The following is a 22,986-nucleotide window of genomic DNA, read 5'->3' on the forward strand; positions in this document are numbered from 1 at the left end:
GCCAAAGAGCTGTGAGAGATCCCAGTGCTGAGGTGTCCTCTCCTGACCAAAATGCTCCCGTATGCAGAGACTGCTCCGAGGCCTCACCACCTCTGCCTTCCGCCACTACCCCCGGGGGCTCTCAGGGCTAGTAAAGTACCCTAACCGTCGGTGGTAGGACCGGGCTTCGTGGCCCTTCTGTCCATCCCTGGCTAACACAAAGTAGCTCTGTCCCTTTCCTGGAATGTCACCTGTAGGGTGGAGCAGGCTGCGCAATTGGCTGAGAACGCCTCTTACCTCTAGCCTCTCAGGAGCCGCCGCCCTACGCCTGCCCCACCCTGACCCAGATCTGGGGCTCATTCAGAAACCCTTAGGGTGAGAACACCATGGGTCTGGGGCAGCTTCCTTGGCCCAGGCATAGTTGAGACAGGCAGCTGCCTTAGCCTGGCCTTACCCCTGGCCAGGAGCTCTGGACTCTACCCAGAGCCTCTGTGGGACGGTGGGTGGGGCTTGCCCGCCCACTGGGTCCACTTTCTCCCGGCTCAGGAAGATCTGGCAAGGATCAAGGCTGAAGAGAGTTGCTGGGAGCCTGGAAAAGGCCCCACCACGGCAGTGACACCCTGACCCTTCCATCCCTCCACCCTCCCCGTCAGAGTGTAGCCTGGGGCTCTTTGCATCACTCTGCGGCTTCCTTGTTTCCACCCGGCAGCCAGGGGGTGGCGGAGAGAAGGGCAGAGCCAACCACCATGGCGACACACCTCTCCCACCCCCAGCGGCGCCCTCCACTCTTGCGCCAGGCCATCAAGATAAGGCGCCGCAGGGTCAGAGATCCCCAGGATCCACCGCCCCAAGCCACCCAGGAGGTAGGAGTGACTACAGAAAGGGTGAAGAGCCAGCCTGGGGGTGCTCAGCAGTCTTGAGACTTGGATGTGGGAGGCGGACTCCCACCCATTTGCCCTCTGTGGCCCTGGGCATACCCTTGTAGGTGGGCAGAGAGGTCCACCAAGTATTCTCTGACCCACAGTGGGCTTCTCTAGTCCTTTCTCTTTGGTGGGCTTGTACCTCAGGCTCTCCCTGTTCCTCTAGCTTCGAAGGGTCCAGCGCCATGAAACAGTATCTCCAATGACAGCGGGCTACCTAGGGACCCCTCTGAGCTACCCGAGACCCGCCTGTCATTTCCCCCAGCTCACCCACCTCTGCAGCTAGGCCTCATTTCCGCTGCTGGGGTGAGGAGCGGGTGGCCGTCTGATAAGCACTGCTGTTTCCTCTGGGTGAGGAAGGGGGGGCAGGTGCTAAAGAGCCCACAGCTGGGCCAGCTGAATGCCCATGGACCTCAGGCATGGCAGGCCAGGGGACAGGCAAGATGGCCCAGGGGTCAGCCCTTTGGGAAGCCTTATTTTGGAACAGGTGAGGGACACCAGTGGGCCCAGAGGCTGAGGTGCTGGGGTTCCACTATCTTAGGCATGGCCCTTCCTGCCTGGCTGGAGAGGCCTTCAGGGACTCCGTGTCTTTCTACCTTGCTCCTAGGTCCAGGTTCAATCCCACCACTTCTCCCCAGAGGAGGTAAGAGGAAGGGTTGGGAGAGTGTGGGGGGACCTGGGAAGCAGCCCTACATCCTCTCTGGGCTATCCGCTCAGCCCCAGAGTCTACGGATACAACAGCCCAGCAGAGATCACGCTGGGTCTCAACCTTAAGTGGACGTCTGCTGTGTTGTCCTTTTCTGGGCCTGAGGTGTGTGTGGGTCTTGGGAGGGCTTCTGGGTAATGATGAGATGGCCCTGCTTTGTCTCAGCGGGACCTGCTGTATGAGGAAGCCCTCTACACTGTCCTGCACCGCCTGGGTCAGCCAGAGCCCAACCATGTGAAGGAGGCCTCGGAACTGCTGAGCTATCTGCAGGAGGTAAACCCAGCCTCCGCCCTCACCCATCCTCCCACCCCAAGGCTCAGCCCTCCCTCCCACCTCCGTGTGCCTGCTCCCACACCTCTGCCTCCTTTCAGGCTTTCCAGGTGCAGCCTGAGGAGCATCAGCAGATGCTGCAACGTGTCAGGGAGCTTGAGGTAAACCAAGCCAGGGCATGGGAAAGGAAGGGACATGGGAAGAAGCCTGGCCTACTGTGGAACTCAGGCAGCCCCCTTCTCATCCCTACAGAAGCCAATATTTTGTCTGAAGGCAACAGTGAAACAGGCCAAGGGAATTCTGGGAAAGGATGTCAGCGGTAAGTGTGGTTAAGGTGGCCCAGACAACACCCCAGACGACCTCTCCCCATCAGTCTAGTCTTGAACACTTCCCCAGAGTTCTTCCAAAGATTCCCCCAGCTGCTCGCCTCTTGCATTTAGATGCTGAGTTCCAAGGGACCGTATCCAGCTGTCTCAGGAGGAGCCTGGGCCCCAGTGGGGCTGCTGGGAATTCAAGGGAAGCTGGCTAACTCCCTGGAGTCTTGTCTCTCCCACCTTCCTAGGGTTCAGTGACCCCTATTGCCTGCTGGGCATCGAGCAGAGGGTTGGTGTACCAGAGGGCAGCCCTGTGTCCCGACGTCGACAGAAGGCTGTGGTGAGGCACACCATCCCTGAAGAGGAGACCCATCGCACCCAAGTCAAGAGCCAGACACTTAATCCTGTCTGGGATGAGACCTTTATCCTGTACGTGGTCCCGTCCCTTCCATCTTCTAGTTCCTGCTCCTGTCTCGGGCACCTCTGGATATGAGGTTTTTCTAGATAAAAGGATTGATCAGTGATCTTCCTGGACCAAGAGACACAGCTTAGTCCTTGGTCCTCAGGAGGAGCCGGAGGGAGAATCATCCTCGTAGGACAGACCCATGACATAAATTCCAATCATGCGTCGGCCTGGTGTAGTGCCACATACCTGTAACCCTAGCACTCAAGAGGGTAAGACAGAAATGGCAAGCTCGAGGCTAACCTAGGCTACACGGCAAGACCCTGCCACATAAATAACCAGGTGTGCTCTAAAGTACTGGAGCAGGGAGAGTCGGCCACCCTGGGTGAGCGATGGCCAGGGGACACTGCAGCCCTTCCTTGTAAAAGGTAGAGCAGTGTTTAGGAAGGAGGAACCATGCTGGGTGAATTTTTAATTCCAGCACTTGGGAGGGAGAGGAGGTAGATCTCTGTGAGTCTGAGGCTAGCCTTGTCTACATAGTGAGTCCCCAGAGCAGCCAAGGCTACGTAATAAGGTCCTGTACCCAAGAGAAAAAAAATAAAAAGGGAGGAAAAATGCAGGCAGTGGCTGCACACACCTTTAACCCAGCACTTGGGAGGCAGGGGCAGGCGGACACTGAGTTCAAGAGGCCAGCTTGGTCTACAGAGTGAGTTCCAGAACAGCCAGGACTACACAGAGAAACCCTATCTGGGGAAAAAAAAAAAAAAAAAGGAGGGGGGGGGGGGGGGGGGGAGGAGGGAGGAAGTAGGCAGGAAGGGGCTACTACTTCATAGTGGCTGAGATTGGGATGGCACTTCCAGAGGGCAGGCTCTCAGAGGGCAGACCTGGGGCCTGTGGCCAACCCTCATGGCCTGGTCTGACATGGATGTGTACTGGGTGTCCTACCCTGCTAAGGGTCTTAAGCATACATGTTCTTTTTTTCCTAAAGGGAGTTTGAGGACATAGCCAATGCAAGCTTTCACCTGGACATGTGGTGAGTGACAGGCCCTGACCCTGGCAGGGAGGGACAAAACTGGTGAGGTCACAGGCCTTCTCTGCCCTTTGCTCAAACCTCTGGCCTACAGGGACCTGGACACTGTGGAGTCTGTCAGGCAGAAGCTCGGGGAGCTCACAGACCTGCACGGGCTCCGGAGGTGGGTGCGGCAGACTCCTAGGGAAGGAGGTGCCCCGCCCTCCCATGTGCACCCTGGTTTCTGGAAGGCAGGCTCTGCCCTTAGGTGCCCAGGTGGCTGAACCCTCACCAATCTTTTAAAACAGGATCTTTAAAGAAGCTCGGAAGGATAAGGGCCAGGACGACTTTCTGGGGAATGTGGTTCTACGGTTGCAGGTGAGGGCCGGGGAGAGGAGCCAGGATAGAGCCAAAGGCGGGAGCTGAAGGGCTCTGAGGGACTCCAGGCCTGACCCAACCCAAGCCAGGGGGGTTGGGGGGGGGAAGGGGGCTGCCCAGACTGCTTCCCTGTCCTCACCTCAGCTCTGTACACTCATCACCGCGTGTCTTGCTTGCTTAGGACCTGCGCTGCAGAGAGGACCAGTGGTTCCCGCTGGAGCCCTGCACGGAGACCTATCCAGACCGCGGTCAGTGTCACCTCCAGTTCCAGTTCATTCACAAGAGGGTAGGTCCAGGGCCTGGGCTAGTGGCTCTGTCATCCTTGACTGGTGGCCTTCCTGGGTTGGGGAGAACTGGCTGTACCTGGCATGAGGCCCTCCACTAATGACCCTGCCAACCTCCTTACAGAGAGCCACGGTGGCCAGCCGCTCTCAACCCAGTTACACTGTACACTTTCACCTACTGCAGCAGCTGGTGTCCCATGAAGTCACACAGCACCAGGTACGGCTGTCTGTCAAAGCTGGGTACCACCAGGGCCACCTGTCAGGTCCTGAGAGGCATCTACTATTTCCCCTAGGCCGGCAGTACCTCCTGGGACGCGTCACTGAGTCCGCAGGCCCTCACCATCCTCTTTCTCCACGCCACTCAGAAGGACCTGTCTGACTTCCACCAGTCCATGGCGTGAGTACACCAGCCCTGCCCAGAACCCCCAGGAGACCTTCTCTCCCCTGCCCGCTCCGCCAGCCTACAGGCGGGCAACTCAAAGCACAACTCTCAAGAGTGTGCTCTAGGGTCTAAACTGTGTTTTTAAGTTTGGAGTCAGTTAACAAACTTTCAAATCTGGAGATTTTGTGCACAACTCAGATCCTAGTTATCCTGTGAGATAGGAGTGCTGGACTTACAAGTCCAACAGAGAAGAGTACTGTGTCCTTTTTTGAGCATATCCCCCCACCCCCAGGTCACTCACTGACCTTGTCTGTGTCTCTCAAGTCCTGGGCTTTTTGAATTTGCCTCGGCTGCAGCTCGATTTCTTAATGCCATAGGCTCACGGCAGCAAATAACTGATACCCATAAGTTGATATTAAAATGACTTGGTGGTACATGTCTGTAATCAATCCCAGCATTCAAAAGGCCGAGGCAGGAGAATTACAGCAACTGTGAGGCCCTCTTGGGCTACACGGTGAAACCATCTCAAAGAACAAACCTGTAAAAGTGACTAGTCTGTCAAGGGCCATCATGTTCCCTGGATTATGTCAGCTTCTGGGAATTCCAAGAAGGGCCACTCAGGAATGACTGGCATGCCAGCCTGTGTGGTGTAAGGAAGAACAGTCACAGCTGGATGCTGGGCAGGAGGAGAAAGAGCAGATGCCACCCAGGGCCTGGCTGTGAGTTGGTCATAGAGTGAGAAACTGGTGGAGAGAAGAGGTTGATTGTCTTCTGGACTCGGGCACATGGGTGTTCCTGAGGCCAGTGAAATGCCACACGGTAAGGGTCCAGCCTCCCTCTCGGGATCTAGGCATCTAATTCGAGCTGTTCTGGGAGAGACCTCCGGCTGTCCCTGGTTGATCCTTGCTTTCACCATAACCCCTTCTAGCCAATCAGCCATCAGGTCTCCCTTTATGTGTCTCAGGGAACTTCCAGCTGGGGATTGCCCTGTGCATTAGACTTGAGTCTCTAAACCTGATTTTTCAAAAGAAACAAGACACCCTGACATTTTACCCTGGCATGGTGGCTCACTCCTGTAGTCTTAGCACTTGGGAGGTGGAGGCGGGAGCGTCAGGAGTTCAAGGCTCTCCTCAGCTAATAGTGAGTTAGAGTGATGTCTCCATTTAGTAAAGTGCTTGCTCTGCAGACATTAGAATCCGAGTTAAGCCCCCAGCACCCAGCAGGATTGGCTTGGTGTGCCTGAAATCCCAGCACTGGGGCTGGGCTGGGGTGGTGGTGGCAGAGACAGGAGTCTAGGGGAATTGGGGAACTTCAGGATTGATTGAGGAAAACCGTTGACCTCTGGCCTTCACACATATGTACACACTTACATGCACACCTTGTCATACATGTGTGGGTATGTTCACAATCATCCTAAAATTTGTTTTAAGAATTATTTTATTTATGGGTATGTGTCTGTGTGATCACATAACATCTGTGTGCAGATTCCTCACCAACCAGAAGAGGGCACTCTGTAGCCTTAGCTGCAGATGGTTAGGAGCCTCTTGACGTGGACGCTGAGAACAAAACTCAGGTCTTCTGGGAGAGCAGCCAGAGCTCTTAACTGTTGGGTCATCTTTCCAGCCCCAACTGGTGCAAGCACTGTTACCCACTGAGTCATCTTACTAGCCCCAGAAATGATGAAGGTTTGTTTGGTTTTGGCTTTGTACAAGGTCTCTCCATATAGCCCTGGCTGGTCTAGCATGTGCTATGTAGACCAGGCAGACTTCTTTTTTTTGTTGTTTTTTTTTTTTGTTTGTTTTTGGGTTTTTTTTGTTTTGTTTTGTTTTGTTTTGTTTTTTGAGACAGGGTTTCTCTTTGTAGCTCTGGCTGTCCTGGAACTCACTCTGTAGACCAGGCTGGCCTCGAACTCAGAAATCTGCCTGCCTCTGCCTCCCAAGTGCTGGGATTAAAGGCATGCGCCACCACCACCCGGCCCAGGCAGACTTCTAACACAAAGAAATCCACCTGCTAAGTTGGAGAATTAACGGTGTGCTTCACCCTGCCCAGCTCTGAAGGTTTATCCATACAAAGCACAATTAAGAGTCAGGTAAGGTAGATGTGGTGGTGTATACCTTTAATCCCAGCACCTGGAAAGATCTCTGTGAGTTGCAGGCCAGTCCAGTCTACAAAGTGAATTCCAGGATGGCCAGGGATATGTAGAGAGACTTTATTTTAGAAAACAACAAACAAACAAAACTAGTCAGGCGATTTGAAAAGCATCTGCAGAAACAAACAGAGACACCCTCTCCCCCCACCCCCCTCCGTGAGTCTCCCTGGCCTTCAGCCAGTCTAGGTTAATCGAGTAGGGAGATGTTTCCACTGAGGACTTCCTGTCTCTGCAGGCAGTGGTTGGCCTACAGCCGCCTCTACCAGAGCCTGGAGTTCCCCAGCAGCTGTCTCCTACACCCCATTACCAGCATAGAGTACCAGTGGATCCAGGGCCGACTCAAAGCAGAACAGGTAACTGGTATGAGTAGGGTAGGTGGGGCTCTGGAGAGACATGGCCTGTAACGTCTTTCTGGCTTTACAGCGGGAGGAGTTGGCCACCTCCTTCACATCCCTGTTGGCCTATGGCCTCTCTCTTATCCGGAAGTTCCGGTCTGTCTTTCCCTTGTCTGTCTCTGACTCCCCATCAAGGCTGCAGTCTCTACTCAGGTCAGTGGCCACCCTTATGTTCTGCAGGGGGAGGGGGTCAGGGATGAGTGTGCAGGGGTAGCACCTGCAGGAAGAGGTCAAGAAGGCCAGTTGGGTAGCAGTAGGGTTGCAGACCCCTGGATGGAGTCCTCTGTCTTTCTAGAGTCTTGGTCCAGATGTGCAAGATGAAGGCCTTTGGAGAACTGTGCCCAGACAGTGCCCCGTTGCCCCGGCTGGTTTCTGAAGCTCTGCGGGTAGGCATCTCCTCTGGGGTGGGGGTAGAGGCATGGACTTTGGCTCAGTCACCCCTCCTTCTCCCTGCCTGTCTTCCAACAGATGGGCACAGTTGAATGGTTTCACCTGATGCAGCAGCATCACCAACCCATGGTACAGGTAGATTCTGAAACAGGGGTTGGAGGTGGGTGTGTAGTGTCTGCTCCTGGAACCCTGCTCAAACACCTGTATCCTTCCCAGGGCATCTTGGAGGCTGGCAAGGCCTTGCTAAGCCTGGTACAGGATGTTACGGGTGATCTGTACCAGTGCCGTCGCACATGGAACAAGATTTTCCACAAGTGAGCATTTATGGGCCTGGAGCTGATGGGCCTGAGGGACCCTGGTGGGTACCACTGTCACACATGCTGCCTTTCCTTCAGTGTCCTCAAGATAGACCTGTTCTCCATGGCCTTCCTGGAGCTGCAGTGGCTGGTGAGACCCTCTGCTATCTCTAGGTAGCACCCCTCCATCCAGCTCTTCAGTCTTGTCCAACAAGCTTTTCCTCATAGGTGGCCAAGAGGGTACAGGACCACACGGCGGCAGTTGGCAACCTTGTTTCTCCAGATATCGGAGAGAGTCTGTTTCAGCTTTATGTCAGCTTGAAGGAGCTCTACCAGCTGGGCCCCGTCCCCTCAGACAGGTGGGCAACAAGTGGCTTGAAGGTGGGCTTCAGGCATGCTGGTGGGAAAAGGGTTGACTGACAAAGGGCTGAGGCCGGAGGCCAGCCCGTGCCTTCCTCAGGCTAAGCCCCTGTTCTCCCCAGCCATGAAGTCCTGGCCCTGGATGGTTTCCACCGTTGGTTTCAGCCAGCCATCCCTTCCTGGCTGCAGAAAACTTACAGTGTTGCCCTGGAGCGGGTGCAGCGTGCTGTCCAGATGGATTCGGTACAGGCAGGGCCTGAGATCTGGGAGCGTGTGGTTGGGTTCTCTGCTGGCACCTCCTGGCTGGAAGAAGCCTGTAATGTCTCTGAACATCTCATCTGGGCATTGGTCAGGGCAGCTGGGTGCAAAATATGGCCTCAGTAGGGTTCATTGGGGCTTCCCTGAGCCTAGGGTGTCCTACAGGTTGGGGGAACAGTGGGTTGGGCCTTGCTTCTGTCCTCCTTGAAGCCTCCACTCAGCTCTGTGCCTGATAGTGGTAGCGTAGAGTTTGGCCTGCCTTCTCTGGGCCTTCTTTTCTAAGTGGTTCCCTTTCCCCAGCTGGTACCCCTTGGTGAACTGACCAAGCATAGCACTTCTGCCGTGGATCTGTCTACTTGCTTCGCCCAGATTAGCCACACTGCCCGGCAGCTGGACTGGCCAGACCCAGAGGAGGCCTTCATGATCACGGTCAAGTTCGTGGAGGTACAGCATTCCTCCCTCCCTTCAGGAGAGCCTCCCTTCGGCTCTACCTGCTTCCTCCCAGACTCTCAAACTACTAGCCACTACCAGCCCCCCTAATAGCTTGTGTCCTAAATTTCAAGTTTCTGAGACACCTCTACTTACCCATTCTGAAAGCCCCACCCATCGGTCCATCCACTGTGATCCCCCTAGGACACGTGCCGGCTGGCTCTGGTCTACTGTAGCCTTATAAAGACCCGGGCTCGAGAGCTGTCTGCAGTTCAGAAGGACCAGGGCCAGGCAGCTGACATGGTGAGAGCCAGAGCTGGGGTTGGGGGCTGGCCAGGGTAAGGGTGCGTCTGCTTGTCTCCCTGCTTCTTGTTTGTGAAGCCCGCGTCTCTCTCTGTGCCTGTGACTGTCTCCAGCTATGTGTGGTGGTAAATAACATGGAACAACTACGGCTGATCATTGACAAGCTGCCCACTCAGCTGGCATGGGAGGCACTGGAGCAGAGGGTCGGGGCCGTGCTGGAGCAGGGGCAGCTGCAGAACACACTCCATGCTCAGCTGCAGGGCGCCTTGGCCGGGCTGGCCCATGAGATCCGTACTGGTGTCCGTACCCTGGCAGAGCAGGTACTGTCTGATCTCCCAGGGACTGTTCATCAGCAGGACCAGAACTGATGTCTATCCCAAGACCCTAAACTTAAATGCAAGCCTTAAGCCGACTCTCTGGGTTTCCCTGACTCACTCCATCTCCCTTGATGTCTCTGCCGTGTGTTCCAGTTGGAGGTGGGCATTGCCAGACACATCCAGACACTCATCGGCGTCAAGGAGTCTGTTCTGCCCGAGGATGTGAGTGACTGTCCTGTTTGTTGGCCTTCACCTCTAGGCCATCTCTCTGCATCTGGGGTTGTGACAGGAGTTGAAGGCTCTGAGGCTGTCAGAGATCAGTCCCTCAAGCTTGAGCCAGGTGTGATGTCTCCATGGCTTCAGCAGTATCCCTGTTCATGGCCTGGGGTCTCCTAGCACCGATGAACGGTGTGGGATTACCTCGAGAGGTCCAGCTCGGTTTTGTAGCCCAGCAGGTCTGGGGACCTGCCCTTTATAGTGCCAATCTTCTCTGTTGCAAGCCCGCTGACCCCAACTCCTCAAGTCACTGTGCTCTCGATTGCTTGGGAAGAAAGTTGTCCACTAACTCATCAAATACTGAATAAACACATTTCAGTTCCAAATACTGACGTAAGCATTGGTACTCAGTCAGTGTGACCAAAACTCCTGTTTTCCTAGGGCTTCTGCTCTGAGGAGATGAAAGCTAGCTTAGTGCTGAGATACGGCTGGCAACAGGTTATAACTGTAACTGTGAACACGCATGCAATCTTGCGCACACTCGTACACGTGCTTACACAGTGTGCTGGATAACACGCAAGTGCTAAGGGGAAATAAAACAGAGAGGGGGCTGGGAGGTGTCAGTGTTGTAGAGTTTGATAGTGGACAGGGGTCTGGCCAGGGTAAGGAAAGCCTTATCCTGAGTATGACAGCTGAGTCACGACCCACAGGAAGCAGGGAAGGGATCTGTGCAGATGCCCGCAGAAGGAACACACCAGGAAGACCGATCGGGGCACATGTGGGGCAGGCTGAGGTGTAGTCAGAGGATGGTGTAGTCAGAGCACACAGACTGAGCAACAGGGTAGAACGACAGGGCAGGGAGCAACCAGTGCAGATGTTGTATACCCAACACAAAAGCTAGCTTTGTTCCCTTACCCAGGGGAAGGGGACGACCGGGTGGAGCAGAATGCGTGGGGTCAGGACTAAACTAGACCTGTGTTTTATGCCCTTCCCACTGTCTCTCTCTTAGGCCATTCTGCCCCTGATGAAATTCTTGGAGGTGAAGCTCTGTTACATGAACACCAACCTGGTCCAGGAGAACTTCAGCAGGTACTTGACTGCCCCTGGTCTGTACTGCCCTCAGCCCGCCATGTCTCCAAGGCTCTGGGGTCAGTGGCATGCTGGGAATCCCTTTGGTGACTTCCTTGGAGGATGTAACCAGCTTCAGGGACAGGAAGCTCACTGCTTACCTTAAAGGTCCTTTTTATTCTGCCCAGCTCTGAGCATGGCAAGCCTTTCCCTGTATCCCTCCAGGCCTGGGCCCATCTTGAGGGCCCCTGACTGCTTCTCCTTCTGCTTCATGATCCAAGCATCTGGTGTGGCCTACAGTCCAGGGTGGGCGGTGTGGGTGGGGCTTGGGGGAGACTACAACATTTAGTTGGGATGTTGACACTATAGGCTCTGGGTACCTGCGTTCAGCCTCTAGCTTTTTAGTTCTTCAAGATGCCCACGTTTTATCGGTGTTCCAGCCTCCCCTGGGGAGTGAATGGGCCACAGGAGGAGCTGGGGGCAGGACTGTGCTGGTCCAGAGCCTCACCTGTCTCCCTGTGAAATCTGAGCCTTGATAGGCAGCCGGGATCTCCCTCCTAGAGTTCTGCTCATCTACTGAATTGAAAGCAGGGCTCCTGGTGGCTTGGACTCCTTCAGTTTTGATGCCACTTATTGAACATTTTTTGTTTGTTTTGTTCTGTTCTGTTTTCCTCCACATAAGCAAGAATTAACTTTCCTAGATAAAAGCTTTGCTCAGAAACATCTAGAACATCGCCTGGTGCACAATGACCACTTATAGTGGCCTAGCCTTCCTCCCTCTCTTCGGTGGTTTGCTGGAGTCCCAAGGTCCTATTGCCATGGCTCATTGCCATTAAGAGACGCCTTGGATGGAATTGCTTGCGACTCCCTTGGCCTGCCCCTTTATTCTCTAGAAGCAAGCTTTCCTTTGTATATCGCCTGCGAGCTCCTGTGAGCTCTAACCCAGCCTCCCTGTGGAACAGGTGGACGGGGAGGGAGGGTGAGCCTGGGTTCCCGAGGCCTCTCCTTTCTAAAGCACGTCTTTGCTTCCTCCCCTGTCGTTCTGTCCTATGTCACCTCCGGCCAGCCTTCTGACTCTACTGTGGACCCACACGCTTACTGTGCTGGTGGAGGTGGCTTCTTCCCACTGTAGCTCACCACTGGCTTCTAACAGGCTGAAGGTCGCCCTTCAGGTAATTGTACCGACTATGAGAATAATAACCCCAGGGTGCGTGCCTGGAGTCATCTCTCCTCTCTTCCCCAGAACCTGGAGTTCTGCTTCCACGCTGAGGGTTGTGGTCTGTCACGAGAGGCCATGCGCACAGACACCTTCCAGGTAAGAGCACTTTTCCTGAGCAGTGCCTGGAACAAACCTTGTTCATTGGGATGAACAAGGCAGGGCCTTCTTAGGGTCTTTTGATGAACCCCTAGTTTGGAGGTCAAGCCAGGGAGCCTACTTTGTGTATTTACCTGTCTCCAGGACTAGCTATGCAATTCACGAAACCAAGTGCAATGTGAAAAGCTGGGTCTCTTATCCAAAATTATTACAGATTTTTTGATTGTGGCAAAAAAATAATCCAAATGTGGTGTTCTTCAAAGCACAGGCTCCCTGCGTGTCCGCATTAGGGAGATTAGACTTCCAAAGCAGACCATCTGGTGCTTCTGCCTTGGGGTCTTCTGGTGCGCCCTTCTCTCTAATTTCATAGCCCCAGCACTTCCTATGGCAGAGCCACACCTTACCCTCTCTGGGTGCCCGGGTGCAGCTTGGCCATAGGTAGACATGAAGATATGCCATTCCAGGCTCTGCAGAGTGACCTGGAGCTGCAGGCAGCCTCCAGCCGGGAGCTCATCCAGAAGTACTTCTGTAGCCGAATCCAGCAGCAGGTGAGAAGCCCCTCCTGTCCCGCACCCACTGAGGGTCACAGTGGCCTTGCCCCCACTTCCTCCCAGCTGACCCCTCTGCCCGATCCCATGCCAGGCTGAAACCACGTCAGAGAGGCTGGGTGCAGTCACAGTCAAGGCATCCTATCGTGCCTCGGAGCAGAAGCTTCACGTGGAGCTACTCAGCGCCTCCAGCCTGCTGCCCCTTGACTCTAATGGTGAGTGGAGGCTACCCAGGGCCTCTCCCACTGGGATCCCTGGAGGTTCAGCAGGAGCTTTGAGCACATTTCTTACAGTTATCAGGAGGGAGCCACCCTACTGCTTAGGGAGGCGGGAGGTAGGATGATGGGAGGTAGGACATGGTGATGGCTGGAATTCAGTCAGCAACCACCCTCTGGGCCACTTGCTAGGTTTCAGTGATCCCTTTGTTCAGCTGACACTGGAACCCAGACATGAATTCCCTGAACTGGCCCCCCGGGAGACACAGAAGCACAAGAAGGAACTTCACCCACTCTTTGATGAGACCTTTGAATTGTGAGTGGGATCCTACCTTTCTCCCAGTCTCTTCTTCCTTCCCTCCCTGGTTACCCTGTGCTATAAGGAGCCCCTAAGATGACCACAGTGAACTTTAGGGGTCCTTGGGATGAGGCTTTGTTTCCGTGGGGGGAAGGGACGGATTCTCATACTCTGACTTCAGGGGTACCCAGGGAAGAAGGATGCTGTATCCCAGATACTTGGGTACCTGCTCTTTGTTGGAAATGAGCCTGGGGCCACAGACCCCTTGTAAAATTCAGCTGGTGATCAGAGTGGGTGTTATACTGTGTGGTAGAGGGGGGATGTTGATGACAGATTTGGGTAAGGCAGTCAGCTAACTGAGCCCGACTCCCTGCTAGCCTGGTGCCTGCTGAGCCGTGTCAAAAAGCCTGGGCCTGCCTCCTGCTCACTGTGCTGGACCATGACACACTGGGAGCTGACGACCTGGAGGGAGAGGCCTTCTTGCCGCTCTGCAGGGTGCCTGGACTGACGGGCAGTGCAGAGCCTGGCGAAGCACCTCAAATGCGCCTGCCTCTCACATACCCTGCACCCAATGGTAGGCCTGAGTCCCAGGGTTGGGCTCTCTGGCAGGGTGTCCAGAGAGATGCCTTCTTGGGAGAAGGGAACCAGTAGAACAAGCACCATGGTTCTGGTCGCTGATTATTTCAGCAAAACTCTGGTCTAATGGAGAGACCAGTGAAATTTAAGCTCTGGCAGTGTTATGTGACTTCTGGTGGGGAAACCTGTTAGTTTCCCTGTAACAAGGGGCCTGGATCTCTGTGCCAGGCACACACCTTGTAGTGCAGAGTACGGTGACAGAAAGGCTCCTCTGCCTCTATCTGCATCATGAGCCACTGAGTACCTGAGGGCTGGGTGTGATGGCACACCCCTGTAGGCCCAGCACCCAGGCAGGCAGATCTCTATCAGTTTGAGGCCAACCAGAGCTCCAGTGAGGCCCCTGTTCTCAAACAAAAACTACAGAAGGCACCTCCAATTCTCACAACTCTCTAGTGAGGTGTAGTCTCTCCTGGACTGGCGGGCAGTGCAGAGCCTGGCGAAGCACCTTAAATGCACCTGCCTCTCACATACCCTGCACCCAGTGGTAGGCCTGAGTCCCAGGCTGGGGCTCTCTGGCAGGGTGTCCAGAGAGACGCCCTTTACAGGTGAGTAGGCTGAGGTGTGAGGTTAGCTACCTAGCCGTAGGTTCTCATAGAAAAAGGCAGCCGAGTCACCACCCAGTGCTCATGTTTCCAAGCCTTGTTAGTCAGGACAAATCTTGTGAACTTTGCTGGTCTATATCCACCGGTTTCTTGAAGGTTGACACAAGAATGGCACAGTGCTATTTTTTAACCCACAGTTTGACCCTCAAACCTTTCTCTCCGCAGGGGATCCAATTTTGCGGCTGTTGGAGAGCCGGAAGGGCGATCGCGAGGCCCAGGCCTTTGTAAGGCTGAGGAGGCAGCGAGCCAAGCAGGCCTCCCAACATGTCCGCTCTACAGAGCCCTAGAAGCTGAAGCAGAGCCAGAGTCCTGAAAGTTACGGGTCTTCCTAGCCACGGAGACGGCTTTCATCCTGGTGTAACACTGGGAGAACCTGGAGGTGGGGGGTCCGGAGTTCTTGACAGAGCAGCCCTTGGTCATGGAGTATCCTGACCAGGATTCATTCTCTCTTGTGCCCCGGCTGTGTTCTCTGCCACATTCTAGCACAGAGTAACATCTCCTGTCTCTGCTCCTCTCCCTTCCCCCAGAAAAGCTGCTTTGGTAGGGTAGCATAGTGTCTAGGGCCATCTGCCTTCTGGAACTATCAGTTCCAGCTACTGGGCTGGGGCCAGACTCCTGGGACCACAGCTGTGGGCACAAACTTCAGAGAGGACTCTGTCAAAGCCACCCTGGTGCAGGAAGGGGGTGGCCATTACTGAGGGAGGTGGGAAGAGACTGGCTCTGAGGTGAGAGCTGGCAGAAAGCAGGCCAGGCACAGATGGGTAGCCGCAGCAAGGAGAGTTTGGATGTCTACAGAATAGCCTTCCTCCCTCAGATAGCACCTGCCACCTAGAAATGTTCTCAGAGAAAATAAAAATAAAACATTATCCACTGCCCTCGGAAAATCTATAGTTGGCTTACAGTGGGCCCAGGAAGATCTGTCAGGCCCAGAATGCCTCCTCAGAATGCATTGCAGCATGCTCTACCTGTACCTGGAATGCACGGCCACCACATGGTGGTCACAGGAAGCTGACACAAGTGGACCTGGAGCGGTCAGCAGTATGTGTGTGTGTGCCGTCTTTTCAGGAGTCGGGCTTCCTTCTACAGGATCCGACTCAGCCTGTCAGGCGAGTGCAGCAAGGGCCTTTCTCTGTAGAGCTTCCTTGCTCCTCAGTCATGCTCCGACACACTTCACCTGGCACACCAGTTACTGTGATTGCTGCAGGACAGGAACCTGGAGTTGGAGGGACCATGAGGCTGACTAGCTGATCTGGACTGCCAGTGTGTGTGGAGGGGCTCCTGAACAATGGTGGTCAGAGATTCTGGCCTGGTGGTCTTCCAACTTGACCCTGGAAAGTTAATGCGCACACACTGTCAGGCAGAGGGTGACAGCTCTTGTAGAGGGCAGATCTCCCAGCCTGGATGTGTTCTCGGGTAGGCAGCTTCCTTGGTGACACCTCCCCTCCTTCCGTGTAAATGACCTGGGCAGAAATACTTGTCTACGGCTTAGAGAAGCAGTGATGGGCCCCATTACTCACAGCACGGCACAGAGCGTTGCACAGGAGTCACATGGCCGGGGGGGGGGGTCACTGTCTAAGGCTAACAGGGTGGGTAGGTCTGGCTTGGGGGTGCCTGAGCTGCCTTTGCAGCTGAGAGACTCAAGGCTGCTTCAGCTGTCTCTTCACACTGCAGAACGGGCAGTAGCTGTTTCCACAGCTAAAAGAAGAGCTCTCAGTCCCCTGGAAGTCTGGATGTCCTCATCCTTAGCCCCATCCCACATAAACGAGCCACTGCAAGTTCATAGTTTATTTCCAATAAGTTTGTTGATTTTTGCATTTTTGTAAAAAAGGAGCAAGTTTTCACTTAATTCATTGAAAGCCCTTTCGTGCTGAGCCCAAGGGAGGGCCTGTGCTGGGGCAGATTCTTCGTAGCCTCTTGAGCCCTCTGGACACCCAGTACTGGGAACAGGGCTGCCTCCCTCTGCCCTCTCTGCTTTCCCGATTCACTGCATCTCTGTACAGAACAATTTTTAAAATTGAAGCTAAACACAATATACATCAGACAGGCACGCACACACATGCACACAGGCGTCTGCCCAGAATGGCAGTACGTCAGCTGCACTCAAGAGAGCACCAGGGAATGCATACTACCTCCTCTCAGCAAGAAGGGCAGGGCTTGCGCCCTTGGTCCTCACGCTGCACTCCTCCCAACCATCGCCCTGCTAGCTGCCAGAGGGAGGGAGGCAGGGACAGGCGAGGGCAGTGCCAACCTGACAGTGACTGTGGGGGCAGAGGCTATCGTAGGGATTCCAGAAGAAGTGATCAAAGAGAAGCCCAGGCTTCACGATCCTGAGGGACAGAACTAGGCCTTGACCCGTGAGGAGCTTCAAGGGTCCAGGTGTGGGAGTGGGGCTAGCCTGTAGCTTCGGCCTCCCTGCTCTATGGCTGTCCCCAGAGCTCAATACGTATTTGGTAAGCCCAGGAGCTAGTCTGGTTTAGAGTTTCAGACCTGCCTGAAGCCCTCACAGCTGGGAAATGGGGACCTGAGTCCACGCTGACAGACCCTGGCCTGGAGAGGCAGGCTGAATGGAGCCTGCCCTTCCAGCTTCCTGTCCTTCCCAGCTCTGGCCCCAGGAAGAAGTTAAAAATAGTTAGTTCCTACATAAAAAATGAGACAAAAACATATTCAGTGTCAAAAGGCCAGTGGGAAAAGAGGGGACGTTGTCTTTGAGCAGAAAGGATGGGGAAGGGACAGGAGAGGACTGCAAAATAGTCTCTTCTTTAAAAAGTGCTTGGTAAGTCTGTTTTAAAGTGTGTGTCTATATCTATGTCCAGATATACACACAGACACTGTACACGCTGGCACCACGCACACCTGCACACAGAAATGTATACATGTACATAATCATATACATATACATACATACATACATACGTACATACATACATACATACATATATATACTTTAAAAAGTCCTAGGTGAAAAGGTCTAGGCCCGGCTGGGCCCGGTCTGCAGGGTCACGACTGGAGGGCATGGGCCCGGCTGGGCTGGCAGACTGGGCACTCACTGCCCTCAGCACAGAGCTCACACAGCACAGCGTGTTGGCACGGCAGCACTGCCCGGGTCTGCTCCTGACACTTAAGGCATTTCACTGACTGCATGTGAAACACAGCCTGCGGGGAATAGGACATCGCGGTTACTGGAATGCTCTGTCACCTCCTCTGCTACGAGCTGACCAAGCAGCTCTCCTGACTCTCATGTTAGCATCTTGGGGAGGAGGAACATGAGGCCCAAAGCTCAACACTCACAGGGTCCTACTGGCAAGAAAGAGCATCTCAGCTCTAATGGCCCAACGAGGGCCGTCCTCTCGGGACTTAGTTGGTACAGAAGTTGGCGCCTCTTGTCATATTTGACTTCACCCTAGGCACCCAAGAAAGGCTGAGGAGACAGGCCAAGGGGACTGATGGCTGGAAGGCTCTCCTGCTTCTACCAGGCAAGCCACCCCACGGACCAGGAGGCAGCTGTGGCCTGACCTTTCTGGAATGTCCACTGGAGTGTGGAGAGCCGGAGAAAGCCCTGTAGGTGCGTGACCCAGCTTAGGTTAACAGCGCTGGAGCGGACACCCCTGCCGCAGCTTTTTGGCTCTCCTCACCCTCTCCCAACAGACTGCCATTGTTATTCACCTAGCGGGGCTCCTGGGAAGGTCCAAGCACTAAGATGACTGTCCCCCCCATACTTCCAGCTGCCAGGGCTGACCTTGTCCACTTGCTCCAGGTGGACCCGCAGCTGCTTCTGGATGGAGTACAGGGTAGAGAGGGACAGTGCCTCCAGGTCAGGGGCGGCTGGCAGGGTCTGGGCTTCTGGCACGGTGTGCAGCCGCTCCAGCTCCTCCTGCAGCTTCTTCACCCGAAGCTCCAGGGCATCTCGCTGCTCCCGGGCCAACTCACACTCTGCCCCGGCCGCACTGGCCCGCTCACCAGCCTCCTCTGCTTCTTTCTTCCAGGCATCACAAGCCTGCGGGCCCAATAAGTAGCGCCTCATCACGATGGCCCCCTGCCCTGCTCCCTCATCCTCCCCCCCCTCTGAGCGAGCATCTCCAGGAGCCAGTGTGGGCCACTCTGGCTATGGGGCTTGCTGTCTAGGGAGGGGGCAGGGAGAAGGCTGCTGCTGCCTGTGGAGAAGAAAGGTTTCAGGACCTTGGCAGACCCTCCCTTTAGATTCAGGGAGGGGGCCAGGCCTAGCACGACAGGGGCACAAGGCAGGGCTCACATCTTAGTATGCATCCCAGGCAGCTGGGTGGCAGCTGGACATGTGGCCTAACTCAGAATCTAGAAGCAGAGACAGGCAGGAGATCCTGGGAGCACTCTAAAAACAATTCCCAAATGGAGTCCCAGGCCTGCAGTGCCAGCCACCATAACATTCTTACTGGCAAGACCAGTCCTCCCATGTTGGGGGAGGGCAAGTACAGTTTTGTTCTGTTCTTTAGGCCCCTGCTTCCCCCACCCGAATGCCTGCTGTGTAGGATGGGCTTGGGCTTGACGCCACAAGGCACTGGGTACTGCAGGTGGGCGTGGGGCCCGGTACCTGCTTGGCCTGCTTCCAGGACTCCTCCCACTGCTTGATGGTGCCGTTAGCTTCATCTAGCTCTTGCCGAAGCCGGGCCAGCTCAGCAGCCCCTGGCCCTGATAGGAAGGCAGGGGAAGTGCCTGGGGAGAAGCTTCCAGAGGCAAAATGCTCCCAGATGCTGCTGTTCATCCCGTTCAGACCTGCCCCGGGGGGGAGGGAACATCAGCTGTGCAGGGCTTAGGCCCAGGCCCTGGCCAGCCCTGCATGGGCTGCCACAGGCTGGCTGAGCATTGGCTGAGTCTATGAGCTAAGTGTGTCAAGGTATCCTTGGCCGAGTCAGATCAAAACTGTGGTGTTACCTGCCACTACCTGTCAATCCCTTTCTGTACCGTGGGATTCTTACCATGGCCTCAGGGGGCTTAGGACTGGGGGGAGACCAATTGGTGACAGTATCTTGTTGGACTGTTGCATCCCAGTGAGAGGTGGTGAAGGGTCCTGACAAAAGCCACCAGCCAATGCCTCCTGTCACGGGAGGGCTAGAGCAGGAGGGACTAGGTAAGCCTGGGCCACCTCCCTTGTTTTGCTGACAGAACAAAAAAATGTACTACCAAGAACCACTAACAGAACAGGAGAGGCTGAGGGTCCGAGCCCAGAAGCCTCCCTCCCATCAGCATCCACTCAGCCTGATGCTATCCACAGCTCTCGGGCTGTCCAGGCAGAACCTACCTTCATGATACTCTGAATCTCACTAGCTTCCTTCTACCCAGACACTGTTCTAGTCACTTCTGCTTTGCCCTGTTCCCCACTAACTGAACCAGATTTCAGACTTTTCTTCCCCTCTTAGCAGTATCAGCACACTGGGAAAAAAGAAGACACTGGATTGGCGCACACTTCACACAGCCCTGAGCTTGACTTTTTTTGAGAGGGGAGGGGGAAGACTGTCCTATGACACACCTGCAGTGTGTGCTGTCTGACTCTGTCTGCCAGGAGAGACCTGTAGACTTACACAAAAGCTGGTGTGCATGGATCCTGTGTCACTCAGTGTACTCGTGTGCCCAGCACTGCTGGCAGACGCTGAGGTGACACCTGCATCGATACAGCCGAGCTAGAGAGTCACCCGGCAAGGGGACAGAGAGAGCCGGAGGGCAGGGCTCAGGTGGGGTAGCTCCAGAATGTGGGAGTCAGACAGATACAGCATTAGCTTTAACCAGATGCAGCCTCCTACCCTCAGAAGGCTCCTCTATACTGAGGAGGAGCTGGAAGTCCCTGGCTGGGGTGGAGTCCCGAAGCCAGGCAGAACCTCAAGGCTCCCTCCTCTGACTGGAGGTCCAGCTGGCTGGGAGCAGGACGAGGGTCGGGGAGTTGTTCATGAAAGACAGTGGCCTATGCTGAATGCTGTAGATCTATCTATTAACTGCCTCGGGGGACATTCCCCACAGCCTCCATTCTAGGAGCCTTACTCTTTAGTGTGGTGGCCTCGTCTCTAGGTCTCCATGCTTACTTCTCACCACTAAACCTGAGAAGCACTCAGGCTCAGGCCCTCTCAGCTCAAAGCCTGGGCAGGTCAGATGTGGGTCCCTGCCAGGAAGGAAGCCTGCTTGACACTGGGTGGGCCTGCTCTGTTTCCTTTGCTCTCTAGTGATCCTTGATGATCCTTGAACCAACTGCTAGGAACTCTGGGTAACTGGACAAAGCGTGTGTGTGTGTGTGTGTGTGTGTGTGTGTGTGTGTGTGTGTGTGGTCCTAGGGATCATACCATAGCCTCCTTCCAGGAAGCTAAGACAGAGGCTGGGCTTCTGCCTTCTGGTCCAACCATGTGAGTATGGAGGGGGGAAAAGGTGTCCAGCCTGAAGCCCTGGATGTGTCTAACCTGTAGCTGGGTGACGTGTCACACGGGAGGAGCAGACAAGGGAATTCGCTAAAAGGTACTAGGTTTTTATCCAGTCTCTTTCTTACCCAAAGATCCATGTGATGCTGAGGTCCCCAAAAATGTGTTTTCTGACTGACTCAGGTGGCCCTGGGGCTGCTGCAGGAAATGTGAGGAAAGGCTGACGGGAGGGGATGGAGAAGCAGAGTGGAAGGAGGCGGAGCTGCCTAAGGAGCCAGGGATGTTCACAGGCGCAGAGCTCTGCAGCAAACTGCCGCCTGTAAGAGACCCGGAGGGTGAGCCGTGTGAGGGCCAGGCAGGCCGGGTGGGGACAGGTGAACCCCTAGGCCCTTCAGGCCGTCCCGGCCTACCCACGGCCAGTACCGATTGTGATGCTGCTGGGGTGGGGCACTGTGCTGCTATCGAAAGTCTTCTCCAGGGCAGCGACTCCAAACTCATTCAGGTCCAGGTCATCCAAGGCCGACTCTAGGGACAGAGACTGGGGTGTGGGCTCCCAAGGACCATTCCCTCGGCTCTGGGCTTCTGGCCTTGACTACCTCCTTCATTCTTGGCCTTTCTCTGACCAGCACTTTAGCCCACACCAACCCTAAAGACACCTGCCCAGTCTAGTCCTAGTGCCCCTTCTTCTGGACTCTTCTTTGATACTGCCAGGAGCAATCAAGAGCCAATCCAGTCCAGTGTGGTTTGGCATGTCAGTATTCCTCACATTCTGAAGGCTGAAATGAGGCCAGCCTAGGCTATATAGCAAGATCTCGTCTCAAGGAGAAAACCTTGACTGAATTCAAGATTGCAGCGCCATCCACATAGTGAGTTCCAGAAGTGCAGTGTGGCCTCCTTATGTCCAGGCCACATGCTTCACTGAGTCCCTCAGGCCTAGTACTCTGGACTTTGAGAGCATGCACATTAGGTACCTGCCAAGGTCAGTGCATCTTTTTGGAACTGACCTGGTTAGGAGAAGGTAGTTTCTCTCCTAGATGGCAGAAGCAGACCGTGGGGCCTGACACAAAGCGGGCACATAGTCAATGGTGGAAAGGGGCACTGGCTTTTTCCTCCTGGAGCTGAGGGCCAAACCCAGGGCCTTACACAGGCCACCACTGAGTCACACCTAGTCCACGGCACTAGCTCCTAACCGTCAGCACTCTGAGGATAGATGGGAAGGCCCTTACTTCCCAAGGATGCCTGGTAAATGAACTACGGCTATACAACGTAACTTTCCTGAAGTGGCTCAGAGGACCTGAGTGTCTGGCCCGACAAGCCAGATGTCTGAAGTATGTGCTATGCTATCCAAGTCTCACTTGAAAACACCCGTGGCTCTGACTCAGGTCCAGTCCTAGACTTGCAAACAAACCCTGCCTAGTTACCTATGACCGACTCTACCGTGTCGCTGGTTGGGTAGAAGGGCAGAGCATTTGCATTCATGCCAGGGGCGCTGCTGGTGCCTGCAGGGCTGGGGGGAGTGGCTGCCAAGCTGGAGGTAATACTTGAAGAGATGCTGGAAGTCAGGGGGCTGCCCACAGGGAGGATGCCCAGCACGTCCTGCAACGAGAGTGGGAAGACGCAATGGGATACTTGCCTACAGGAGCCTTGGCAGAGGCTAGGAGAGGCCAGGCAGGAATAAAGGAGCCGGGACTTTATAGGCCTGGGAGCTGTCCCAGGCCCACCCTGTTGAATGGTAGGACAGTGAAACAAGAAGGCTGTTAGCTCCTCACCCTTGAGGCTCACAGTGGAGGGGGAATGAGCATGGGAGACTGACATGCTCCCCAAACATTCCTGCTAAATGGGTAAGTCTCGGGGGATGGCTCCAGGGACTGACCCCCACCCTCTCTAGACTTGGGGTTGGATGCCCCTTAACCCTACCATAGTTTATGGAGAAACTGGTATCTACTCGCTGACACTAGCTGGGGCTCTGGCCTGTCCTAGCCACAGTGACACCAGGATGAGAGGGAGAGCTCGGTACCTGTTTGGGCTGAAGCAGAGGCTGCTCTTGACTCCTGGGCTCTAGCGAATGGGGTTTTAATTTAGCCTGAGAGAGAAAAATTAGGGAGCAGGAAGTGACTGTGGTACAGGCAGCTACAAGACTAGTGTCTGTCTGGCCTTGCTATGACCACTGAG

At 54.9% G+C, this 22,986-nt stretch overlaps 2 protein-coding genes across 5 annotated transcripts in view; one reads left to right on the forward strand and one right to left on the reverse strand.

Annotated features, from left to right (window-relative positions):
* The first annotated feature begins 413 nt into the window (after nt 1-413).
* On the forward strand, nt 414-15,315 carry Unc13d (unc-13 homolog D). 3 transcript variants are annotated; one of them, XM_028752893.1, is made up of 32 exons: nt 414-842; nt 1,507-1,542; nt 1,771-1,878; nt 1,977-2,036; nt 2,128-2,194; nt 2,438-2,618; nt 3,581-3,625; nt 3,717-3,785; nt 3,910-3,979; nt 4,161-4,265; nt 4,388-4,480; nt 4,557-4,660; nt 7,030-7,147; nt 7,218-7,342; nt 7,485-7,575; nt 7,658-7,714; nt 7,796-7,893; nt 7,975-8,026; nt 8,104-8,234; nt 8,358-8,478; nt 8,794-8,937; nt 9,127-9,225; nt 9,339-9,545; nt 9,696-9,764; nt 10,768-10,847; nt 11,893-11,998; nt 12,070-12,141; nt 12,606-12,689; nt 12,784-12,904; nt 13,097-13,220; nt 13,580-13,776; nt 14,606-15,315. In XM_028752893.1, the coding sequence occupies exons 1-32, from the start codon at nt 726-728 to the stop codon at nt 14,725-14,727; spliced, it is 3,273 nt and encodes a 1,090-aa protein (XP_028608726.1). In that variant the 5' UTR covers nt 414-725; the 3' UTR covers nt 14,728-15,315. The 3 variants fall into 3 exon arrangements, with proteins under 3 accessions (XP_028608726.1, XP_028608727.1, XP_028608728.1); XM_028752894.1 differs by having other exon boundaries at nt 7,658-7,708; XM_028752895.1 differs by lacking the exon at nt 414-842 and adding an exon at nt 1,266-1,386.
* Nucleotides 15,316-16,210: 895 nt separating this feature from the next.
* The window catches only part of Unk (unk zinc finger), a 32,054-nt gene continuing 25,278 nt past the window's right edge, over nt 16,211-22,986 (reverse strand). For both annotated transcript variants that reach the window (XM_028752839.1, XM_028752840.1), the window contains exons 10-16: nt 22,832-22,897; nt 22,236-22,410; nt 21,238-21,339; nt 20,943-21,131; nt 19,005-19,186; nt 18,177-18,434; nt 16,211-17,593 (exon numbers count right to left, since the gene is read on the reverse strand). In XM_028752839.1, coding sequence (XP_028608672.1) covers nt 17,438-17,593; nt 18,177-18,434; nt 19,005-19,186; nt 20,943-21,131; nt 21,238-21,339; nt 22,236-22,410; nt 22,832-22,897 — 1,128 coding nt within the window. In that variant the 3' untranslated portion in view covers nt 16,211-17,437. The remainder of the gene's footprint in view (nt 17,594-18,176; nt 18,435-19,004; nt 19,187-20,942; nt 21,132-21,237; nt 21,340-22,235; nt 22,411-22,831; nt 22,898-22,986) is intronic.

The sequence above is a fragment of the Grammomys surdaster genome, unplaced genomic scaffold (assembly GCF_004785775.1).
Source record: "Grammomys surdaster isolate TR1022 unplaced genomic scaffold, NIH_TR_1.0 125940, whole genome shotgun sequence".
Lineage (NCBI taxonomy): Eukaryota > Metazoa > Chordata > Mammalia > Rodentia > Muridae > Grammomys > Grammomys surdaster.